At 39.7% G+C, this 20,061-nt stretch overlaps 1 protein-coding gene across 2 annotated transcripts in view; it reads right to left on the bottom strand.

The window, feature by feature from the left end:
• NGFR (nerve growth factor receptor) overlaps positions 1-18,461 on the bottom strand; it is a 115,261-nt gene extending 96,800 nt beyond the window's left edge. Inside the window, exon 1 of one of the 2 annotated variants that reach the window (XM_073683220.1) lies at positions 18,288-18,461. In XM_073683220.1, coding sequence (XP_073539321.1) covers positions 18,288-18,323 — 36 coding nt within the window. In that variant the 5' untranslated portion in view covers positions 18,324-18,461. The remainder of the gene's footprint in view (positions 1-18,287) is intronic. The other variant, XM_073683221.1, reaches the window with a different exon arrangement.
• Between the last annotated feature and the right edge of the window lie 1,600 nt (positions 18,462-20,061).

Genomic DNA, 20,061 nt, shown 5'->3' with positions numbered 1-20,061 from the left:
ATAGGGAGGTTATATGGAGTAATAGGAGGAGATATAGGGAGGTTATATGGAGTAATAGGAGATATAGGGAGGTTATATGGAGTAATAGGAGGAGATATAGGGAGGTTATATGGAGTAATAGGAGATATAGGGAGGTTATATGGAGTAATAGGAGATATAGGGAGGTTATATGGAGTAATAGGAGGAGATATAGGGAGTTTATAGGAGTAATAGGAGGAGATATAGGAGGTTATATGGAGTAATAGGAGGAGATATAGGGAGGTTATATGGAGTAATAGGAGGAGATATAGGGAGGTTATATGGAGTAATAGGAGGAGATATAGGGAGGTTATATGAAGTAATAGGAGGAGATATAGAGAGGTTATGTGGAGTAATAGGAGGACATATAGGAGAGGTTATATGGAGTAATAGGAGGAGATATAGGGAGGTTATATGGAGTAATAGGAGGAGATATAGGGAGGTTATATGGAGTAATAGGAGGAGGTATAGAGAGGTTATGTGGAGTAATAGGAGGACATATAGGAGAGGTTATATGGAGTAATAGGAGGAGGTATAGAGAGGTTATATGGAGTAATAGGAGGACATATAGGGGAAGTTATATGGAGTAATAGGAGGAGATATACGGAGGTTATATGGAGTAATAGGAGATATATGGAGGTTATATGGAGTAATATGAGGAGATATAGGGGAGGTTATATGGAGTAATAGGAGGAGATATAGGGAGGTTATATGGAGTAATAGGAGGAGATATAGGGAGGTTATATGGAGTAATAGGAGGAGTTATAAGAGGTTATGTGGAGTAATAGGAGGAGATATAGGGAGGTTATATGGAGTAATAGAAGGAGATATAGGGGAGGTTATATGGAGTAATAGGAGGAGATATAGGGAGATTATATGGAGTAATAGGAGATATATGGAGGTTATATGGAGTAATAGGAGGAGATACAGGGGAGGTTATATGGAGTAATAGGAGGAGATATAGGGAGGTTATATGGAGTAATAGGAGGAGAATAGGGGAGGTATATTATATGGAGTAATAGGAGGAGATATAGGGGAGGTTATATGGAGTAATAGGAGGAGATATAGGGGAGGTTATATGGAGTAATAGGAGATATTAGGAGGTTATATGGAGTAATAGGAGGAGATATAGGGAGGTTATATGGAGTAATAGGAGGAGATATAGGGAGGATATATGGAGTAATAGGAGGAGATATAGGGAGGATATATGGAGTAATAGGAGGAGATATAGGGAGGCTATATGGAGTAATAGGAGGAGATATAGGGAGGCTATATGGAGTAATAGGAGGAGATATAGGGAGGTTATATGGAGTAATAGGAGGAGATATAGGGAGGTTATATGAAGTAATAGGAGGAGATATAGAGAGGTTATGTGGAGTAATAGGAGGAGATATAGGGGAGGTTATATGGAGTAATAGGAGGAGATATAGGGAGGATATATGGAGTAATAGGAGGAGATATAGGGAGGTTATATGAAGTAATAGGAGGAGATATAGGGAGGATATATGGAGTAATAGGAGGAGATATAGGGAGGCTATATGGAGTAATAGGAGGAGATATAGGGAGGTTATATGGAGTAATAGGAGGAGATATAGGGAGGTTATATGGAGTAATAGGAGGAGATATAGGGAGGTTATATGGAGTAATAGGAGGAGATATAGAGAGGTTATGTGGAGTAATAGGAGGAGATATAGGGAGGTTATATGGAGTAATAGAAGGAGATATAGGGGAGGTTTATGGGAGTAATAGGAGGAGATATAGGGAGATTATATGGAGTAATAGGAGATATATGGAGGATTATATGGAGTAATAGGAGGAGATATAGGGAAGGTTATATGGAGTAATAGGAGGAGATATAGGGAGGTTATATGGAGTAATAGGAGGAGATATAGGGAGATTATATGGAGTAATAGGAAGAGATATAGGGGGTTATATGGAGTAATAGGAGGGATATAGGGAGATTATAGGGAGTAATAGGAGGAGATATAGGGAGGTTATATGGAGTAATAGGAGGAATATAGGGGAGATTATATGGAGTAATAGGAGGAGATATAGGGAGTTTATATGGAGTAATAGGAGGAGATATAGGGGAGATTATATGGAGTAATAGGAGGAGATATAGGGAGTTTATATGGAGTAATAGGAGGAGATATAGGGAGATTATATGGAGTAATAGGAGGAGATATAGGGAGGTTATATGGAGTAATAGGAGGCGATATAGGAGAGGTTACATGGAGTAATAGGCGGAAATATAGGGAGGTTATATGGAGTAATATGAGGAGATATAGGGGAGGTTATATGGAGTAATAGGAGGAGATATAGGGAGGTTATATGGAGTAATAGGAGGAGATATAGGGAGGTTATATGGAGTAATAGGAGGAGATATAGAGAGGTTATGTGGAGTAATAGGAGGAGATATAGGGAGGTTATATGGAGTAATAGAAGGAGATATAGGGGAGGTTATATGGAGTAATAGGAGGAGATATAGGGAGATTATATGGAGTAATAGGAGATATATGGATGGTTATATGGAGTAATAGGAGGAGATATAGGGGAGGTTATATGGAGTAATAGGAGGAGATATAGGGAGGTATATGGAGTAATAGGAGGAGATATAGGGGAGGTTATATGGAGTAATAGGAGGAGATATAGGGAGGTTATATGGAGTAATAGGAGGAGATATAGGGGAGGTTATATGGAGTAATAGGAGGAGATATAGGGGAGGTTATATGGAGTAATAGGAGATATAGGGAGGTTATATGGAGTAAATAGGAGGAGATATAGGGAGGTTATATGGAGTAATAGGAGGAGATATAGATATAGGGAGGTTATATGGAGTAATAGGAGGAGATATAGGGAGGTTATATGGAGTAATAGGAGGAGATATAGGGAGGTTATATGGAGTAATAGGAGATATAGGAGGTTATATGGAGTAATAGGAGGAGATATAGGGAGGTTATATGGAGTAATAGGAGATATAGGGAGGTTATATGGAGTAATAGGAGATATAGGGAGGTTATATGGAGTAATAGGAGGAGATATAGGGAGTTTATAGGGAGTAATAGGAGGAGATATAGGAGGTTATATGGAGTAATAGGAGGAGATATAGGGAGGTTATATGGAGTAATAGGGGAGGTATAGGGAGGTTATATGGAGTAATAGGAGGAGATATAGGGAGGTATATGAAGTAATAGGAGGAGATATAGAGAGGTTATGTGGAGTAATAGGAGGACATATAGGAGAGGTTATATGGAGTAATAGGAGGAGATATAGGGAGGTTATATGGAGTAATAGGAGGAGATATAGGGAGGTTATATGGAGTAATAGGAGGAGGTATAGAGAGGTTATGTGGAGTAATAGGAGGACATATAGGAGAGGTTATATGGAGTAATAGGAGGAGGTATAGAGAGGTTATATGGAGTAATAGGAGGACATATAGGGGAAGTTATATGGAGTAATAGGAGGAGATATACGGAGGTTATATGGAGTAATAGGAGATATATGGAGGTTATATGGAGTAATAGGAGGAGATATAGGGAGGTTATATGGAGTAATAGGAGGAGATATAGGGAGGTTATATGGAGTAATAGGAGGAGATATAGGGAGATTATATGGAGTAATAGGAAGAGATATAGGGGGTTATATGGAGTAATAGGAGGAGATATAGGGAGATTATAGGGAGTAATAGGAGGAGATATAGGGAGGTTATATGGAGTAATAGGAGGAGATATAGGGGAGATTATATGGAGTAATAGGATGAGATATAGGGAGTTTATATGGAGTAATAGGAGGAGATATAGGGGAGATTATATGGAGTAATAGGAGGAGATATAGGGAGTTTATATGGAGTAATAGGAGGAGATATAGGGAGATTATATGGAGTAATAGGAGGAGATATAGGGAGGTTATATGGAGTAATAGGAGGCGATATAGGAGAGGTTACATGGAGTAATAGGCGGAAATATAGGGAGGTTATATGGAGTAATAGGAGGAGATATAGGGAGGTTATATGGAGTAATAGGAGGAGATATAGGGAGGTTATATGGAGTAATAGGAGATATAGGGAGGTTATATGGAGTAATAGGAGGAGATATAGGGAGTTTATAGGGAGTAATAGGAGGAGATATAGGAGGTTATATGGAGTAATAGGAGGAGATATAGGGAGGTTATATGGAGTAATAGGAGGAGGTATAGAGGGTTATGTGGAGTAATAGGAGGACATATAGGGGAGGTTATATGGAGTAATAGGAGGAGATATAGGGAGGTTATATGGAGTAATAGGAGATATATGGAGGTTATATGGAGTAATAGGAGGAGATATATGGAGGTTATATGGAGTAATAGGAGGAGATATAGGGAGGTTATATGGAGTAATAGGAGGAGATATAGGGAGGTTATATGGAGTAATAGGAGGAGATATAGAGAGTTATGTGGAGTAATAGGAGGAGATATAGGGGAGGTTATATGGAGTAATAGGAGGAGATATAGGGAGGTTATATGGAGTAATAGGAGATATATGGAGGTTATATGGAGTAATAGGAGGAGATATAGGGGAGGTTATATGGAGTAATAGGAGATATAGGGAGGTTATATGGAGTAATAGGAGGAGATATAGGGGGGTTATATGGAGTAATAGGAGGAGATATAGGGAGATTCAAGGGAGTAATAGGAGGAGATATAGGGAGGTTATATGGAGTAATAGGAGGAGATATAGAGAGGATATATGGAGTAGTAGGAGGAGATATAGGGGAGGTTATATGGAGTAATAGGAGGAGATATAGGGGAGGTTATATGGAGTAATAGGAGGAGATATAGGGAGGTTATATGGAGTAATAGGAGATATATGGAGGTTATATGGAGTAATAGGAGGAGATATAGGGGAGGTTATATGGAGTAATAGGAGATATAGGGAGGTTATATGGAGTAATAGGAGGAGATATAGGGGGGTTATATGGAGTAATAGGAGGAGATATAGGGAGATTATAGGGAGTAATAGGAGGAGATATAGGGAGGTTATATGGAGTAATAGGAGGAGATATAGAGAGGATATATGGAGTAGTAGGAGGAGATATAGGGGAGGTTATATGGAGTAATAGGAGGAGATATAGGGGAGGTTATATGGAGTAATAGGAGGAGATATAGGTAGGTTATATGGAGTAATAGGAGGAGATATAGGGAGGTTATATGGAGTAATAGGAGGAGATATAGGGAGATTATATGGTGCAATAGGAGGAGATATAGGGAGGTTATATGGAGTAATAGGAGGAGATATAGGGGAGATTATATGGAGTAATAGGAGGAGATATAGGGAGTTTATATGGAGTAATAGGAAGAGATATAGAGACATTATATGGAGTAATAGGAGGAGATATAGGGAGATTATATGGAGTAATAGGAGGAGATATAGGGAGGTTATATGGAGTAATAGGAGGATATATAGGGGAGGTTATATGGAGTAATAGGAGGATATATAGGGGAGGTTATATGAAGTAATAGAAGGAGATATAGGGAGGTTATATGGAGTAATAGGAGGAGATATAGGGAGGTTATATGGAGTAATAGGAGGAGATATAGGGGAAGTTATATGGAGTAATAGGAGGAGATATAGGGAGGTTATATGGAGTAATAGGAGTAGATATAGGGAGATTATATGGAGTAATAGGGGGAGATATAGGGAGGTTATATGGAGTAATAGGAGGAGATATAGGGAGGTTATATGGAGTAATAGGAGGAGATATAGGGGAAGTTATATGGAGTAATAGGAGGAGATATAGGGAGGTTATATGGAGTAATAGGAGTAGATATAGGGAGATTATATGGAGTAATAGGGGGAGATATAGGGGAGGTTATATGGAGTAATAGGAGGAGATATAGAGGAGATTATATGGAGTAATAGGGGGAGATATAGGGAGGTTATATGGAGTAATATGTGTCACAGCTGTTTAATAGCCATGACACATGCAGCCGCGGCGGCACTAACATAGTGCCGAGCACGCCGCAAATACTCGGTGAGCACCCGAGTGTGCTTGCCGAAAGGGTTAACAACACACACTCGCTCATCACTAGTGGTGAGTTCTCCTTCAATGGAAGTCTTCAGAGGCTGGACTGACATCTGCCTGAGATGGTTTAATGAATCCTGCATTGAGCAGGGGGTTGGACACGATGACCCTGGAGGTCCCCTCCAACTCCCTAACATTCTATAATTCTATTATTCTAAGATATTGAGTAATAGGAGGATATATGGGCAGCATTATTTGGAATAAAAGGACGTATTAGATGTTTTACATACAGTAATAGAAAGAATTATAGAGAAAGATTCAGATGTTCTTTTGAGATTATATATCGAGCAGTGGAATTAATCAAGAGAAGTTATAATTGCTATAATGTGAGAGGAAAGAATAAGCCACATGTTCAACGTGTTATAAATATAGATCTGTCAAAATATTTAGCTCAAACCCCATTTAAATTCTCCTTGTGGACATCGGGATAATTTATGGTTACTTGAAAAGTATCTAATAACAAGGGATAAAAATCTAATTAAAAAATAATGTATTTTTTTAAAGCCTATTTCAGAGTCAGTAGGTTTATAAGGTACAGCTATAAAAATAAACAATTTCAAGAATAAAGACCATTTAAGCCGAATTACATCGGATTTATTGCCACTTCAAATACTCCAATTGGCTTTAAAGTAATGTGATTTGATCCCTTGACCATGAGGGCTGACGTACTCTTGGATTACAGGGGTTGTTTCTAATTAGGAAAGCACAGCTGTGATCTTGCAGAAACAGCGCCACTCTTGTCTATTGATTGTGACTGGTACTACAGTCAGCTCTATTCAAGTGCATGAGACTAAGCAGTAATTCTAATAATGACCCATGGAGTGGTGCCATTTCTGATAGAAAGCAACCACGTTGTATTTAGTCCATACAGCCCATTTATTCCATTTAGCGGGGGCGTCACAAAAAAAAACATCCTTTTTAATTGCACAAAACTTCACAAATAAAGGTTTTCGTGATCCATCGTTTGCCTTGCTATTGAAAAACGAGGCCATTCACGGACTACCACTTCATTCTGACGGAACAAAAAATTACTTGTGGTGGGAGTCTTTCTTTTAAAGGGACAGAACCTATCTAATAATCGCCCACATTTTGACTCTAGTATCTGATAAATAGATTTGAACTACTAAATTGTTCCAGATGTTGTGCCTCAGGTATTATACCTGCATATTAGCCCCAACTTATAAATTATTTCATGATTTATTACTATTTGGTGCTCGTACATTTTTGTAGTCAGCCATATTTTGTGGAAGTAATTGACGGGCCCGCCTATTGGGACACTTTTGTATTAACCAGATAAAAAAGCGACTATACAGAGTTGTTTATACCTTGGTAGACCCATGCTCATCACATAGTGTCCTACCTCCGGATCCCCCACCTTCCCCCTATATTTATTCAGAAATTCCAGCAGCAAATGTATAACTTCCCTGCAGTGCCCCTACAGGAGAAATCATGCATTACACATTGTAATCAATTGGCTGTACTGCTGTTCCATGAATGTGTCTGATTCCCCCCAGCGAGATGCTCTTTGTAGCGACTTCTTCTCTGACTGGCAGACCCCCGCTATTAAGAATTCCTGAATAAAATACTTAAAAATTGGTTTATATCTTCTACCAATCATGAGCCAAACCACCAAAAATTAAAAATAAATATCTAGTTGTGTAACTGAATAATCTGAATAATCTCTACAATACCAATAATCTCAATACAATACAATAATACAATAATCTCTACAATAGATAGACGGGTACTCAACATGCTGCATATAAACATTTTATGGACATATAGTTATAAAAATCACATAAAAAAGGGAAACATAAAAGCACAAATAAGTAGCACACAATATAAAGGGTGTAGAGCCGGGGTGCACAACATTTTTTGGTCCAAGGGATACACTGTCATGCTGAAACAATCTGCGGACCACAATAAAAATTCAAGGGGATTTGTGCCGTATTGAAAGTATATACCATAGATGTCTGATACAAATTCTACTGTCCAAAAATCAGCACACTAATGGTATGTTCACAATGCGTTTTTTGACAAGGGCTTAGGGCTCACTCACACCGCCTTGTACATCGGACGAGTACCATCCATTTTTTTATCGGACAGCACTCGGACCAATGTTAATCAATGGGGTGGTGCTGATGAGGATTTTTTTTTACAGACAGAATCTGTCACTGAAAATAATTGCAGCATGCTGAGATTTCACTTTCAAATCGGATGTCACTCACCCATTCAAGTCTATGGGTGCGTGGAAAACATTGAACTGCACTCAGATTACATCTGAGTGCAGTCTGATTTCCACGGATGTGGTCCCCGGGCCCCATGTAGTGCACCCTTGTTGTAGGGAATATAATAGTGTGTGAAACTGACAGGGGCAATAGTATAACTTCATATCTGAATAAAGTCCATCTAATGATATGCAGAATGCAAAGTGTAAACAGGTATGATAATTAAAGGGGTATTCCCATCTCCAAATTCCTATCCCAATATGTAATAGGTGTAATAATAATAATATTAGCAAATACCTCCAATTAGAAATGTAGTATAGTTTTTCTGATTCACTATGTCTCTTTCCTCATGTGCAGGCATTGCAGGGCCTTAGGTATCCATGGTTACGACCATTATGGTTACAACCACTAGCAACTGTCACTATATCAATGGTCATAACCATGGATACCTAAGGTCCTGCAATGCCTGCATACGAGGAAAGAGACATAGCTAATCAGAAAAACTATACTACATTTCTAATTATAGGTATTTGCTAATATTATTATTACACCTACTACATATTGGGATAGGATTTTGGAGATGGGAATACCCCTTTAAGTTAAATGAAATAACAAAAAGGCAGTAATATGGCATATAATATATAATGGCTGATCCAATACTGTAAATCTTAATGCTGAGCGACGGTTTATCAGAGTCAGATACTGACCCTCACAGGTAAGCGTGCTGTGACCGCTAAGGCCCTATACACCTCCGTGACTCAGCTAATACATACATTAAGATTACATCTAAGGCGTCAGAGGAAAAGAAATATGTAACGGGATTAATTTGAATTTAGTGTTAGGGTATCATATTTAAAGTCAAGTGATTTCACGTTCCTCCTTTAGTAAGCAGAGCACCTGCCGTTGACCTGCATTACACCTGCAGAGATTTTCCCCTAGAGGTGACACTGCAGAGCCTCTGTCATTGCTTTGATCTGCAGAGCATCTCCCCCGCCCTCCCTCGGATTGTTGGAATTCTTGCAGGGCCTTTTACAGCTGCTTTTGGCCCTGTCCTCCTCATTGACATAACTAAGTGACGCTGACAACCTGCAGGTGCAAGTTTACCACAGTTCGCGGCAGGTTCCTAGTAAACACATAGTGCCCCGAGCATCTTATGTACCTGTCTTTTTCACACCCTCTGCAGGAAACCTACATTTTTATACCTCACACATTGACGTAGAATCGTATTAATGCCATGGAAACACAAATAAATATGTATCATATTCATATTATATATTAAAAAAAAGGGCTGTACCCTTTTCTTGGAAATGGGGCTAAAATAACAGACACTAGTGCTCCAAATTGCACTAATGTTGATCACTGGCAATGGTGCTCCAATGAGGTTTGAGGGCTATAACCATAAAGAATCATGTATGTAAGGTCACGTTCACACGTTCAGTATTTGGTCAGTATTTTCCATCAGTATTTGTAAGCCAAAACCAGGAGTGGGTGATAAATACAGAAGTGGTGACGTGTTTCTATTATACTTTTCCTCTGATTGTTCCACTCCTGGTTTTTACTTATGTAAAATACTGACCAAATACTGAATGTGTGAACGTGGCCTTACCCATACAATCAGCCTGATTGGGCTCATTCCCTTACTTGATAGACTCTCATCTCCAGAGGTAGAAAGTTGGGAATTGACCCAAGCATCTGGAAAATGGCAAGAAGGTGGAAATACACTACCGTTCAAAAGTTTGGGGTCACCCAGACAATTTTGTGTTTTCCATGAAAACTCATACTTTAATTCATCAAATGAGTTGCAAAATGATTAGAAAATATAGTCCAGACATTGACAAGGTTAGAAATAATGATTTTTATTTGAAAGAATAATTTTCTCCTTCAAACTTTGCTTTCGTCAAAGAATGCTCCCTTTGCAGCAATTACAGCATTGCAGACCTTTGGCATTCTAGCTGTTTGCTGAGGTAATCTTGAGAAATTTCCCCCCATGCTTCCTGAAGCCCCTCCCACAAGTTGGATTGGCTTGATGGGCACTTTTTGCGTACCATACGGTCAAGCTGCTCCCACAACAGCTCTATGTGGTTGAGATCTGGTGACTGTGCTGGCCACTCCATTACATATAGAATACCAGCTGCCTGCTTCTTCCCTAAATAGTTCATGTATAATTTGGAGGTGTGCTTTGGGTCATTGCCCTGTTGTAGGATGAAATTGGCTCCAGTCAAGCGCTGTCCACAGGGTATGGCATGGCGTTGAAAAATGGAGTGATAGCCTTCCTTATTCAAAATCCCATTTACCTTGTACAAATCTCCCACTTTACCAGCACCAAAGCAACCCCAGACCATCACATTACCTCCACCATGCTTGACAGATGGCATCAGGCACTCTTCCAGCATCTTTTCAGTTGTCCTGCATCTCACAAATGTTCTTCTGTGTGATCCAAACACCTCAAACTTTGATTCGTCTGTCCATAAAACTTTTTTCCAATCTTCCTCTGTCCAATGTCTGTGTTCTTTTGCCCATATTAATCTTTTCCTTTTATTAGCCAGTCTAAGCTCAAATATGGCTTTTTCTTTGCCACTTTGCCCTAAAGGCCAGCATCCCGGAGTCGCTTCTTCACTGTAGACGTTGACACTGGCGTTTTGCGTGTACTATTTAATGAAGCTGCCAGTTGAGGAGCTGTGAGGCGTCAATTTCTCAAACTAGAGACTCTAATGTACTTGTCTTGTTGCTCAGTTGTGCAGTGGGGCCTCCCACTTCTCTTTCTACTCTGGTTAGAGCCTGTTTGTCCTCTCCTCTGAAGGGACTAGTACACACCATTGTAGGAAATCTTCAGTTTCTTGGCAATTTCTCTCATGGAATAGCCTTCATTTCTAAGAACAAGAATAGACAGTCGAGTTTCACATGAAAGTTCTCTTTTTCTGGCCACTTTGAGAGTTTCATAAAACAAACAAATGTAATGCTCCAGATTCTCAACTAGCTCAAAGGACGGTCAATTTTATAGCTTCTCAAATCAGCCAAACCGTTTTCAGCTGGGCTAACATACTTGTGCAAGGGTTTCAAGGGTTTTCTAAACATCCATTAGCCTTCTTACACAGTTAGCAAACACAATGTACCATTAAAACACTGGAGTGGTGGTTGTTGGAAATGGGCCTCTATACACCTATGTAGATATTGCAATAAAAACAAGATGTTTGCAGCTAGAATAGCCATTTACCACATTAACAATGTATAGAGTGTATTTCTGATTCATTTAATGTTAGCTTCATTGAAAAAAAATGTGCTTTTCTTTCAAAAATAATGAAATTTCTAAATGAGCCCAAACTTTTGAACGGTAGTGTACATACGAGGCTCCTTTGTCATTGGTGGTAAAACTGGCCACCATAGAAGAGGCCCCATTTGGAAATTTGCTAGGGGTTCCCTCTCTAGTATGTATGTCATGAAAAATCCTAGATTAATATAAAATAACAGATGAAGATGAATTTGAGACTTGCAAGTCTTCCAATAAAATCACCTAAGGGACAGGTGATAGTAGACCATGTAATGGAAGATTTACCCTTCAGCTTCCGTTGCCCCAGGGCACAGGTCATCTAATCCTTTATCTGACCCTGACAGAGAAACTAAAAAGGTGATGGCCTCCTCCTGTTCCCGGCTCAGATGTGGACTGCCAACACCACTGCTTGTCCCATTCATGAAGACAGATGGTCGGCAATAAAGCAACCATTAGTGCCTCTGAAATGGCAATTAAGTCATCACTATTGGCTTTGAGCATCTCTGAAAGTGAGTTGTGCCTTTTTCCTAATAAGACACTGTCTAAAACATTCCAGTAAGCAACCATAAATCGGATTTTATGAGGCCTAGGGTAAACAAATTAATTAAAGGTAGAGTTAATTATTAAAAGGTCAAAATATCCCACCAGAGTGATCAGAGTGGCCTGACTGGTCCATCTACAAGACCTTGCATGGACAACCCTAGGGTGTAGCTATAGAGTGTACAGAAGTAGCAGTCACACCCGGCCCCTAGTTCCTGTGGAGGCCTAAAACCCTCTGTCAAATAAGACAGCAATACCATAAATAGCATATGTTAGGTAAGGAGGCCTGTAACAGATTTTGTATTGAGGTCCAAGAACATCAAGTCTGATGAACTCATGAGAAGCTTACAATGAAGGAGCCACAGCTAGAGTTTACCATAGTTTTGGGTTATATGACTTTCTGCTTTAATCCCATAAATGCAATCTAAAAAACAACTTCTCCAGCACCCACTGCTTAATATAATGTGATCTAGACCCTGAGGAGCAGACGCCTTGATTTTGAGGAATAGAAATCTATTTGATTTATTCGATTCTTGATTGCTACTTGTTATCACTACAATTACCATTTTTGTTGCCACCTTATTTTAAGGCCAAACTATTATAAAAGCTAAGATATATTTAATAGAACTTTCAAAACGGGAAACAAAATAAAAGTGGCCATACATGTTAGATAGATGTAGGCAAACCAGCCAATTACAATCTAATGTGTAATGTGTATCCTGATTCTTCATTGAAAGTAGATGCCAAGGTGTTGGGTGAAAGAAGGATAGGGCATGTTGGATTTCAACATTCCTGATCCATTTGTTTACATGGGAGCTAATGCACCCCCTGACATATCTGGACGTATTTTATTTCTTTCTCCGTGTTGAACATTCATGGATTTGTGGTGGAGGGGTTGAGCGAAAAAGTTATCAACCAAATTAAAGTTGAATTCAGTAAAAAAATGTATCTATATCACATATAACGTTGGAGAGAACATTGCTTGAGTTGAGTATATGGTTCTTCTTCTATCCTATCATTATCCTATGCAATGTGCCATGGAGCGCCAGAAAGAAGGCCACTTTTTTTTCAGTGGGTCTGCTCTGATTACTGAAGGGGGGCTCCAGGACATCAATATAGTGTTGGAACAAATTGACCAAATTCATTAATACAAGATTCAGGGTTGGTGAAGGCCTCTGAGCAAAAAAAAAAAATGGTGGCAAACTGGATCCTTCCTGAACCTCATTCACAGCTAGATATAGAAATCGGGGGTGGAACATAAGCATGACCCTCTCTACAGAAGTCTACAGGAGTCATGGGGACAGCCAAGCCAGTGACTTCTTTAGACAAAGGAAGTAAGATATGATCATGTGTGACCATAATGCTTGAGATCCCAGGACATGTGCCCCATGTTTCCTTCTTTAAAACCAGCCTTGACTGGACAAAAAACCTAAATTTTTGTCATGGACTTTTCTACATCTGGAGAGGTAGAGGTGTCATGTGCACCATCTCCTTGCCCATGACACTTATACTTCTCCAAATGTAGAAAAGTTAATTTAAGGGGTCAGGTAATTGGAAAGGGCTTCCTTGTTCTTAATTGCCCAGAAAGACATTCACTGAAGGTTTCTGAATCAATCTAAAAAATAATTAAAAACAAGTCTACACACACACAAACAAGCCAGTGTAGACACGCACCAATTCACATGAGCGCACAATTAAACACACGACCAGGCATGTAAGTAGACACAATGTCCAGGACACACAGATTCTTTATGTATGTGGTGGCTTGGCTAGATTTAAGATATAGCACAAGAATGATTAGATGTCATCTGCAGACCTGTTATGTACACATCTTTATTCCTATATAGTGCTGATGACTAAGCGTATGGACCCAGTCACCTGTTGTGTGCACACATACACTGTATAGCAGTGGTGAAAGAAAGGCTTACAGTTAGCTGAGAGTGTAAGATGTTGCAGAGCTGATCTCACGTTTAGTACAACTCATAGTGATATAGCATTATGGGAAATGGGTTGTCTCATCTTTTCAAATTGATAAATTGCAAAATGATTATAAAAACAAGCCCAAAGACAGAAGGAATTGTAATTATATAGTTGACTGTTCATTGCCTGGGTTACTGGCCACCTCTGCAGTCTATCAGTGGTGATCGGTCTCCTAGGCAAGGAGCGCAGCACTTACAAGCTCTTTGCAATAGAGCTTTTAAGCGATACTCTGAAACTGGCTGTATCGCAGTATCAAACCAGCTTTAGTCTAACCTATGCTCCTCAAATGCTGCAGGAACAAAGCTGCCTCGGCTTGCTGCATTGGCGTGGGCACAGTCTGGTGCCAGCAGCTCAACTATGTCATTGTGCAAATCATCAGGAGCACACCACCTCCCGGAGCACAGGAAACTTGAAGGCAGGGGAGTGGTGTGCTCCTGAAGAATAGACAACCCTCTTTAACTCAAACACAGAGCACAAGCAATGCAGATCCAAACAGTAAGATGACAACTCAGCATTCCTACATCTGTAGAAACATCTTCTGTCCACAGAACTATCACGTTTTTTGCATTTTAGATCACCTACCTCCTATTAGTTTAGATATAGTACAGGGTTTGGTTTATTCTATATTTTAGATCATGCACATTTGCTATGTATATGCATGTGTTGTTACTATGCTATTACTATTGCATTCCTGGGAGTAGCAGTGTTTGCGTTGTGTTCCTAGCACCATTTTTGACAGGTCTACAACTTGTCATGGAGTTTAGGGAGGAGTAATTAGCAGATTTTAGGATTGTTGTTTTAGGCTGTTTGATGTTTGACCTAAGAAAGTGAAAGCTCAGATAGACTGGGGAAGCCTGAACATCAGCAATAACCCAGAGATGGCTGGCTCAGCACCCTACCAATCCCAAAATCACTGTATATAAAATTATAATGCCCAAACCTTAACCAAAGGAAGATACTGCTAAGAAAAATAATAGTAATAGCGAACTAAAATGTCAGAGAACACCTAATGGAGCTCACACTCTACATGATCAACTAGGACTAATTTCTAGGGAGTCACAACCCAAAACTTTTTTTGACATGTGTGCGGAAACCTACTTGAAAATGGGAAGAGCATAAAAATATGACAAAAAATGACAATGCCAACCAAGATATATTAGAGCTGTTGACACTTTCTGAGCAATTCAACATTCCAGTCAAATGTGTGCATACCATAGAAGCAGGCCATAAATTTGCTAAAAGGCACCAGATTCTAGAAGACTAAGCCCTATTTGTCCTCATCACTTATTTTAAAAGGCGTGAAGAACCTGTGCAGAGATCTCCTGTCTATAGGGTCTACAGTGTTAAAAATCAAGAGTGGTGAGTCAGTCCTAGGATCATGGAATGGGAACTTGGGTCAAACAAGCAATAAATCTACTTGTGCCATGTGTTAAGGAATGAGGTGATGCCAACTAGATGGAACCTTAAATCAGTGTCTGTTGTGACATCCTGCCATATGTATGTACCTCATTCCAATGTACCTTTCTACCATAAACTATCCCAGAATGGACAAGAATCAGGGATGTCCTAGAATCACATAATGTGCTTAGTTCTACCTCAAGACCATGTCAACCCAAGTCCAGGCCACATGTTAAGGTTCCTCCATATCCATTCATATAGAGCATTTTTCATGACCCTATCTAGTCTTCTTTTCCACACCTTTCCACACCTTTGCCCAAATGTGTATTTTTTTGATAATTGACACTTCTTATGTGAAATGACCCATAAACATAGATAATCAGCTTCACATTCTTTAAATAATCAACATTCATAGCATCTTGACAATGAGGAGCTTGAAGACTCAAACAGAACAACCCGGAGAAGCCCCACTGGGGTCACCTATGGTTTACAAGAAGACCAAACTGGTTCTACAGTAATCTCATCCAAGACATCATCTAAGTACATATCAAAGTACATTAAAACAATTAACAATGTATTTTACTACTTCCTTTGGAGATCTCATCTGATTATGGACAACATAGTCCAGATCCAATTTATTGCTTGTAGAAATGTAGGTTTAACTATAGAAGAGTTAAAATTGGACTAAAGAATAGAAACTATAGATTTTCAATGAACCCTCTGAAGATAACAATCACAACTCTTTCATTATTAAGTTTTGAAGGAATACTTGACTGTGTGTTACCAAGTCCCATCTAACTTTCTTTACCCTTAAAAGACACAACTCAATATCGCATATAGTGAAATTGTAATGGGACAATATCCCCGCTGCCACTATATAATCCACTATTAACCCTGAAGGCTGTTTTAAGGAGGATGTTCAGAGTTTTATGATTTCATTTTGATCAGAGAGATTTCTTGAATTTCTTTTCTGTTAACACTAAACCTATTTTCTTTGACAGTATCTAAAATAACATTGTTTATGGCAAAATTTATCAACATTAGGCACAATGAACAACTCCTGATTGAGACCCTCACTAAGTGAGAACATCAAAAGCATTAAAAAAGTCCACCTAAATATCTTCCCATTCCAGAAACAGCTCACCATCCATTGTGAATACCCTACTCTTTTTCATAAATCACTACCTTGGCCTGTCTCCTTACCATCTCTACCAACCCCTTTTCAAAAAATTACAACCCAAATCCTTTCCCATTCAAAACCTATCCCGTGAAAACTTGGACACAGCCTGCCAAGAGCCTGCCAAAATTCACAGCTGCCTCCTGGAACTTCACATGCAGAGAAAATCATCCCGTAAATGACTTCCCACCTACCCTGGCACAGTTTGTACAAGGACGGGGCGCCACAAACGTACCCAAGAATTTTAACTGAAGATGGGTGCTGTAGTTAATAACTGCGTTAATTCATGTAATACCATACAATAAAGGAAAATGCATAAGTAAGGGTACACGCAGAGTAAAGAGTTTATGGAAGTAGACCACAGAGCTTGCACTCATCAAGTTATTACAATTGGAGCTATACAAATTAAGAAATTAGACCCAAAGAGCTTGCAATCTAGACCAAGTTATTACAGATGGGACTAAAGAGAGGAAAAAGAGCTGGCACTTTAGACTGGGCAATTATATATAGTGCTGTATATGGAAAAATGAAGCAGAAGAGCTTGTACTCTTTATTGAGTTAATACAAATGGAACTATGTCGAGAAAAATGAATTAGACCAAAAGAGCTTGCACTCAAGAACAAGGTTGGTGCTAAACAGGATGAAAAGGAATAATCCAAAAAGCTAGCACTCTATTATTGAAAAAAATGAATGAAACCTTAAGAGTGTAAAAAGATTGAAACAACTACATAGGGAAGGGAGTTAGACACAAGAGCTTGCACTCACTTATATGAACAAGAACATGTAGGATAGGTGCAATGAAGAAGATATACCCAAAGAGCTAGCACTGTATTGGAAGCTATAATAAACAGTTATTATATAGGTTATCGGTTATGAGGAAATAAGAAATTAGACCCAAAGAGCTTGCACTCTAACCTGAACGAGTACAGACAGTGCAATGTTAGCATGACTCTGTCTGAACTATAATGGGTCAACCAAGTTTGCATGATGCCATAAAAATGAGCTGGAAATGCAATAAAGACCATGAAAATAAGCAGAATATGAAAGGAAAGGAGACTGCGCTGAGGAACAGGAGATAAGCAGCGTGACAGCTTCCATGCACCAACTAACCCATTGATATATTCCATTAATGGATTTTTACTTAAGGAAGGGGGGTGAAAGGTTTGGGACTGGCTTCTGGGCTGAAGGGCATGCATTGTGCAGCTCCTGCTGAAATCCGAGTCTGTAGGGTTTTGTGTGCGCAGTAATAGGAAGGTAATTATCCACCACTGCATTATCCACGAGCCAAACCCTTATCCACTGCAGAACTGGGCTAGTATGGCTCTCAGCAATACATCACAACATAAAACACTGGACAAATAGTATACAAAACCTATAAGACAGCTGACATAAGACCACAGCATCAAAGACCAAAGCTTAGCCCAGAAGAAGACTTCTGGAAAGAGGGACAAGGATGTTATCCTCAAGTCCAGATAATGGAGGTGGCCGACTCACTCACTATACGAACCCCCAAAAAAGCGTGCCACGTGATATATAATCATGATATCTACATATATTGTATGGAGCTGGGTCCGGTAATGAATGGTGGAGCATTGGTCCTATACAGAGGACGCACTTACTATGCTGCATAGGATGACAAGCAGTGGAGCGTCCATTCTCCTGGTCCTATAAGGCTGATGGTTGTGGAGTGATAAGCTGATAGAGAATGCAGCGATTCAGCTACACCTGCCCCTAAAGCTTTGACAAGCCATCCCCTTCTGTTTAAAGAAAACCTTCCCCTTAGCTGTCCTCCCATTAGCTGTAAGTCCATCCCATTGACACACAGCATCGCCTCCCTCCCATACAGGGAAGCCTTCCAACAAGCAACGACTGGTTGTCAGGATTGGATTTAGGGAATGATGTTTGGATCTCAGCCCCGAAAACACTTAACTGCTAATTATTTAAGAGGAGACGAGAAAACAGAAGACGCAGCGTTTTCCTTTGTCCCTCTGCTGATCCTCTGGTGGGCATTTTGCTGATCACACATGGGGTTTGACAGGAAGAATCTGTGCTGGGCAATGTAGAATAATGCCATCCTGCACAGCGGGCATACAGTATGTATGACTGCCTGGGGGTGCTGGGTGTAATCCATAGAAACTGGGCACACTGGGTGATTAATGAGCCAGCTGGCTGGGTGGCACATACATGCAAGTGCCCTGAACTTGTGCAGGATTACATCAATTATTTTTATAGCGATGCTGCGAGCACATGGCACTATGGTATCTGTAAAAAAAATACTTACCAATGTCTTCATAGCATTATGTATTGTGTATGTGCGTCCTACCCCTTCGCTGGTACCTTTGGTGTCCACCAACTGTTTGCCACATGGGCATCAGACTTCATGAAATAGATTGTAAGGTAAATGGGCGCATTATTGATACGCCCAGAGGGGCACCTTGAAGCTTGAGGGTCCCAATGCAATATCTCCAACAATCAGGGGTCATTAACAGCATTGTTCTTCTCTTACGATCCTTTTGGACCCCCTAGACTCCTAGGATCAAGTGCGACTGCAAACCCTGCATGCCATATAGGAGACCCACAAACTTCTGTAGAGACACTTCCAAAGATCCCAATAGACAGTCTTTGGAATCAGTAGACACCGTGCTTTAGGAAAGTAGACAGGGAGCAAGGTAGGTATGATTATATAACTAGGCAGATATGCCGTGCAGGAGTCTGGGAAAGCTGGGCAAATCATATCGGCTACAGCCCTCACAGGCGATGTCATACAGCTCTTTGCAAAGGAGCAAAGGATCTAGTGTTATATTCCTGCCGCTCAGAAGTCTGGGAAAGCTGGGTGAAAGTGCTTCCCAAGGGGATGGATGAAATGCAAAAATTGTCTGCAACTGCTGAGGAGTTAGCAATCAAGATCTTTCTGGAGAGAAAATTATAATTGTGCCCAGTTGTCCAGGGAATATAGTGCTGTATTTGTCATTCAGGAGCCGGGAAAGCTGGGTTAAAAACATAGTGGCCACAGCTTTCACTGGTAATGTCATACCACCCTTGCCGACTCATGAGCTGAAAATCTGCCTGTTTATGTAGGAGATGGAGCGGTCGGCACTCATAGCAGATGAGCATTTTTGCGACACACAGCAGGGCTTCAGACCTGCTATGTGTAACACAAGCGATCAGATGATCAAAGCTTCTAGTCTCCCATGGAGACTATTGAAGCTAATGTAAAGTAACAAAAAAATGTTTTTAAAAATATAAAAAAATTAAAAAATATAAAAGTTCAAATCATCCTTCTTTTGCTCCATTCACAATAAAACAATAAAGAACAGAATAAAATATACTCGTATTTGGTATCGATTCAACGCGTTCAGAATCGCTCGATCTATCAATAAAAAAAAAGAATTA

This window comes from Phyllobates terribilis, unplaced genomic scaffold (assembly GCF_046119375.1).
Source record: "Phyllobates terribilis strain yellow unplaced genomic scaffold, ASM4611937v1 Scaffold_5__5_contigs__length_657084704, whole genome shotgun sequence".
Lineage (NCBI taxonomy): Eukaryota > Metazoa > Chordata > Amphibia > Anura > Dendrobatidae > Phyllobates > Phyllobates terribilis.
This window is presented reverse-complemented; position numbering and strand designations above follow the sequence as displayed.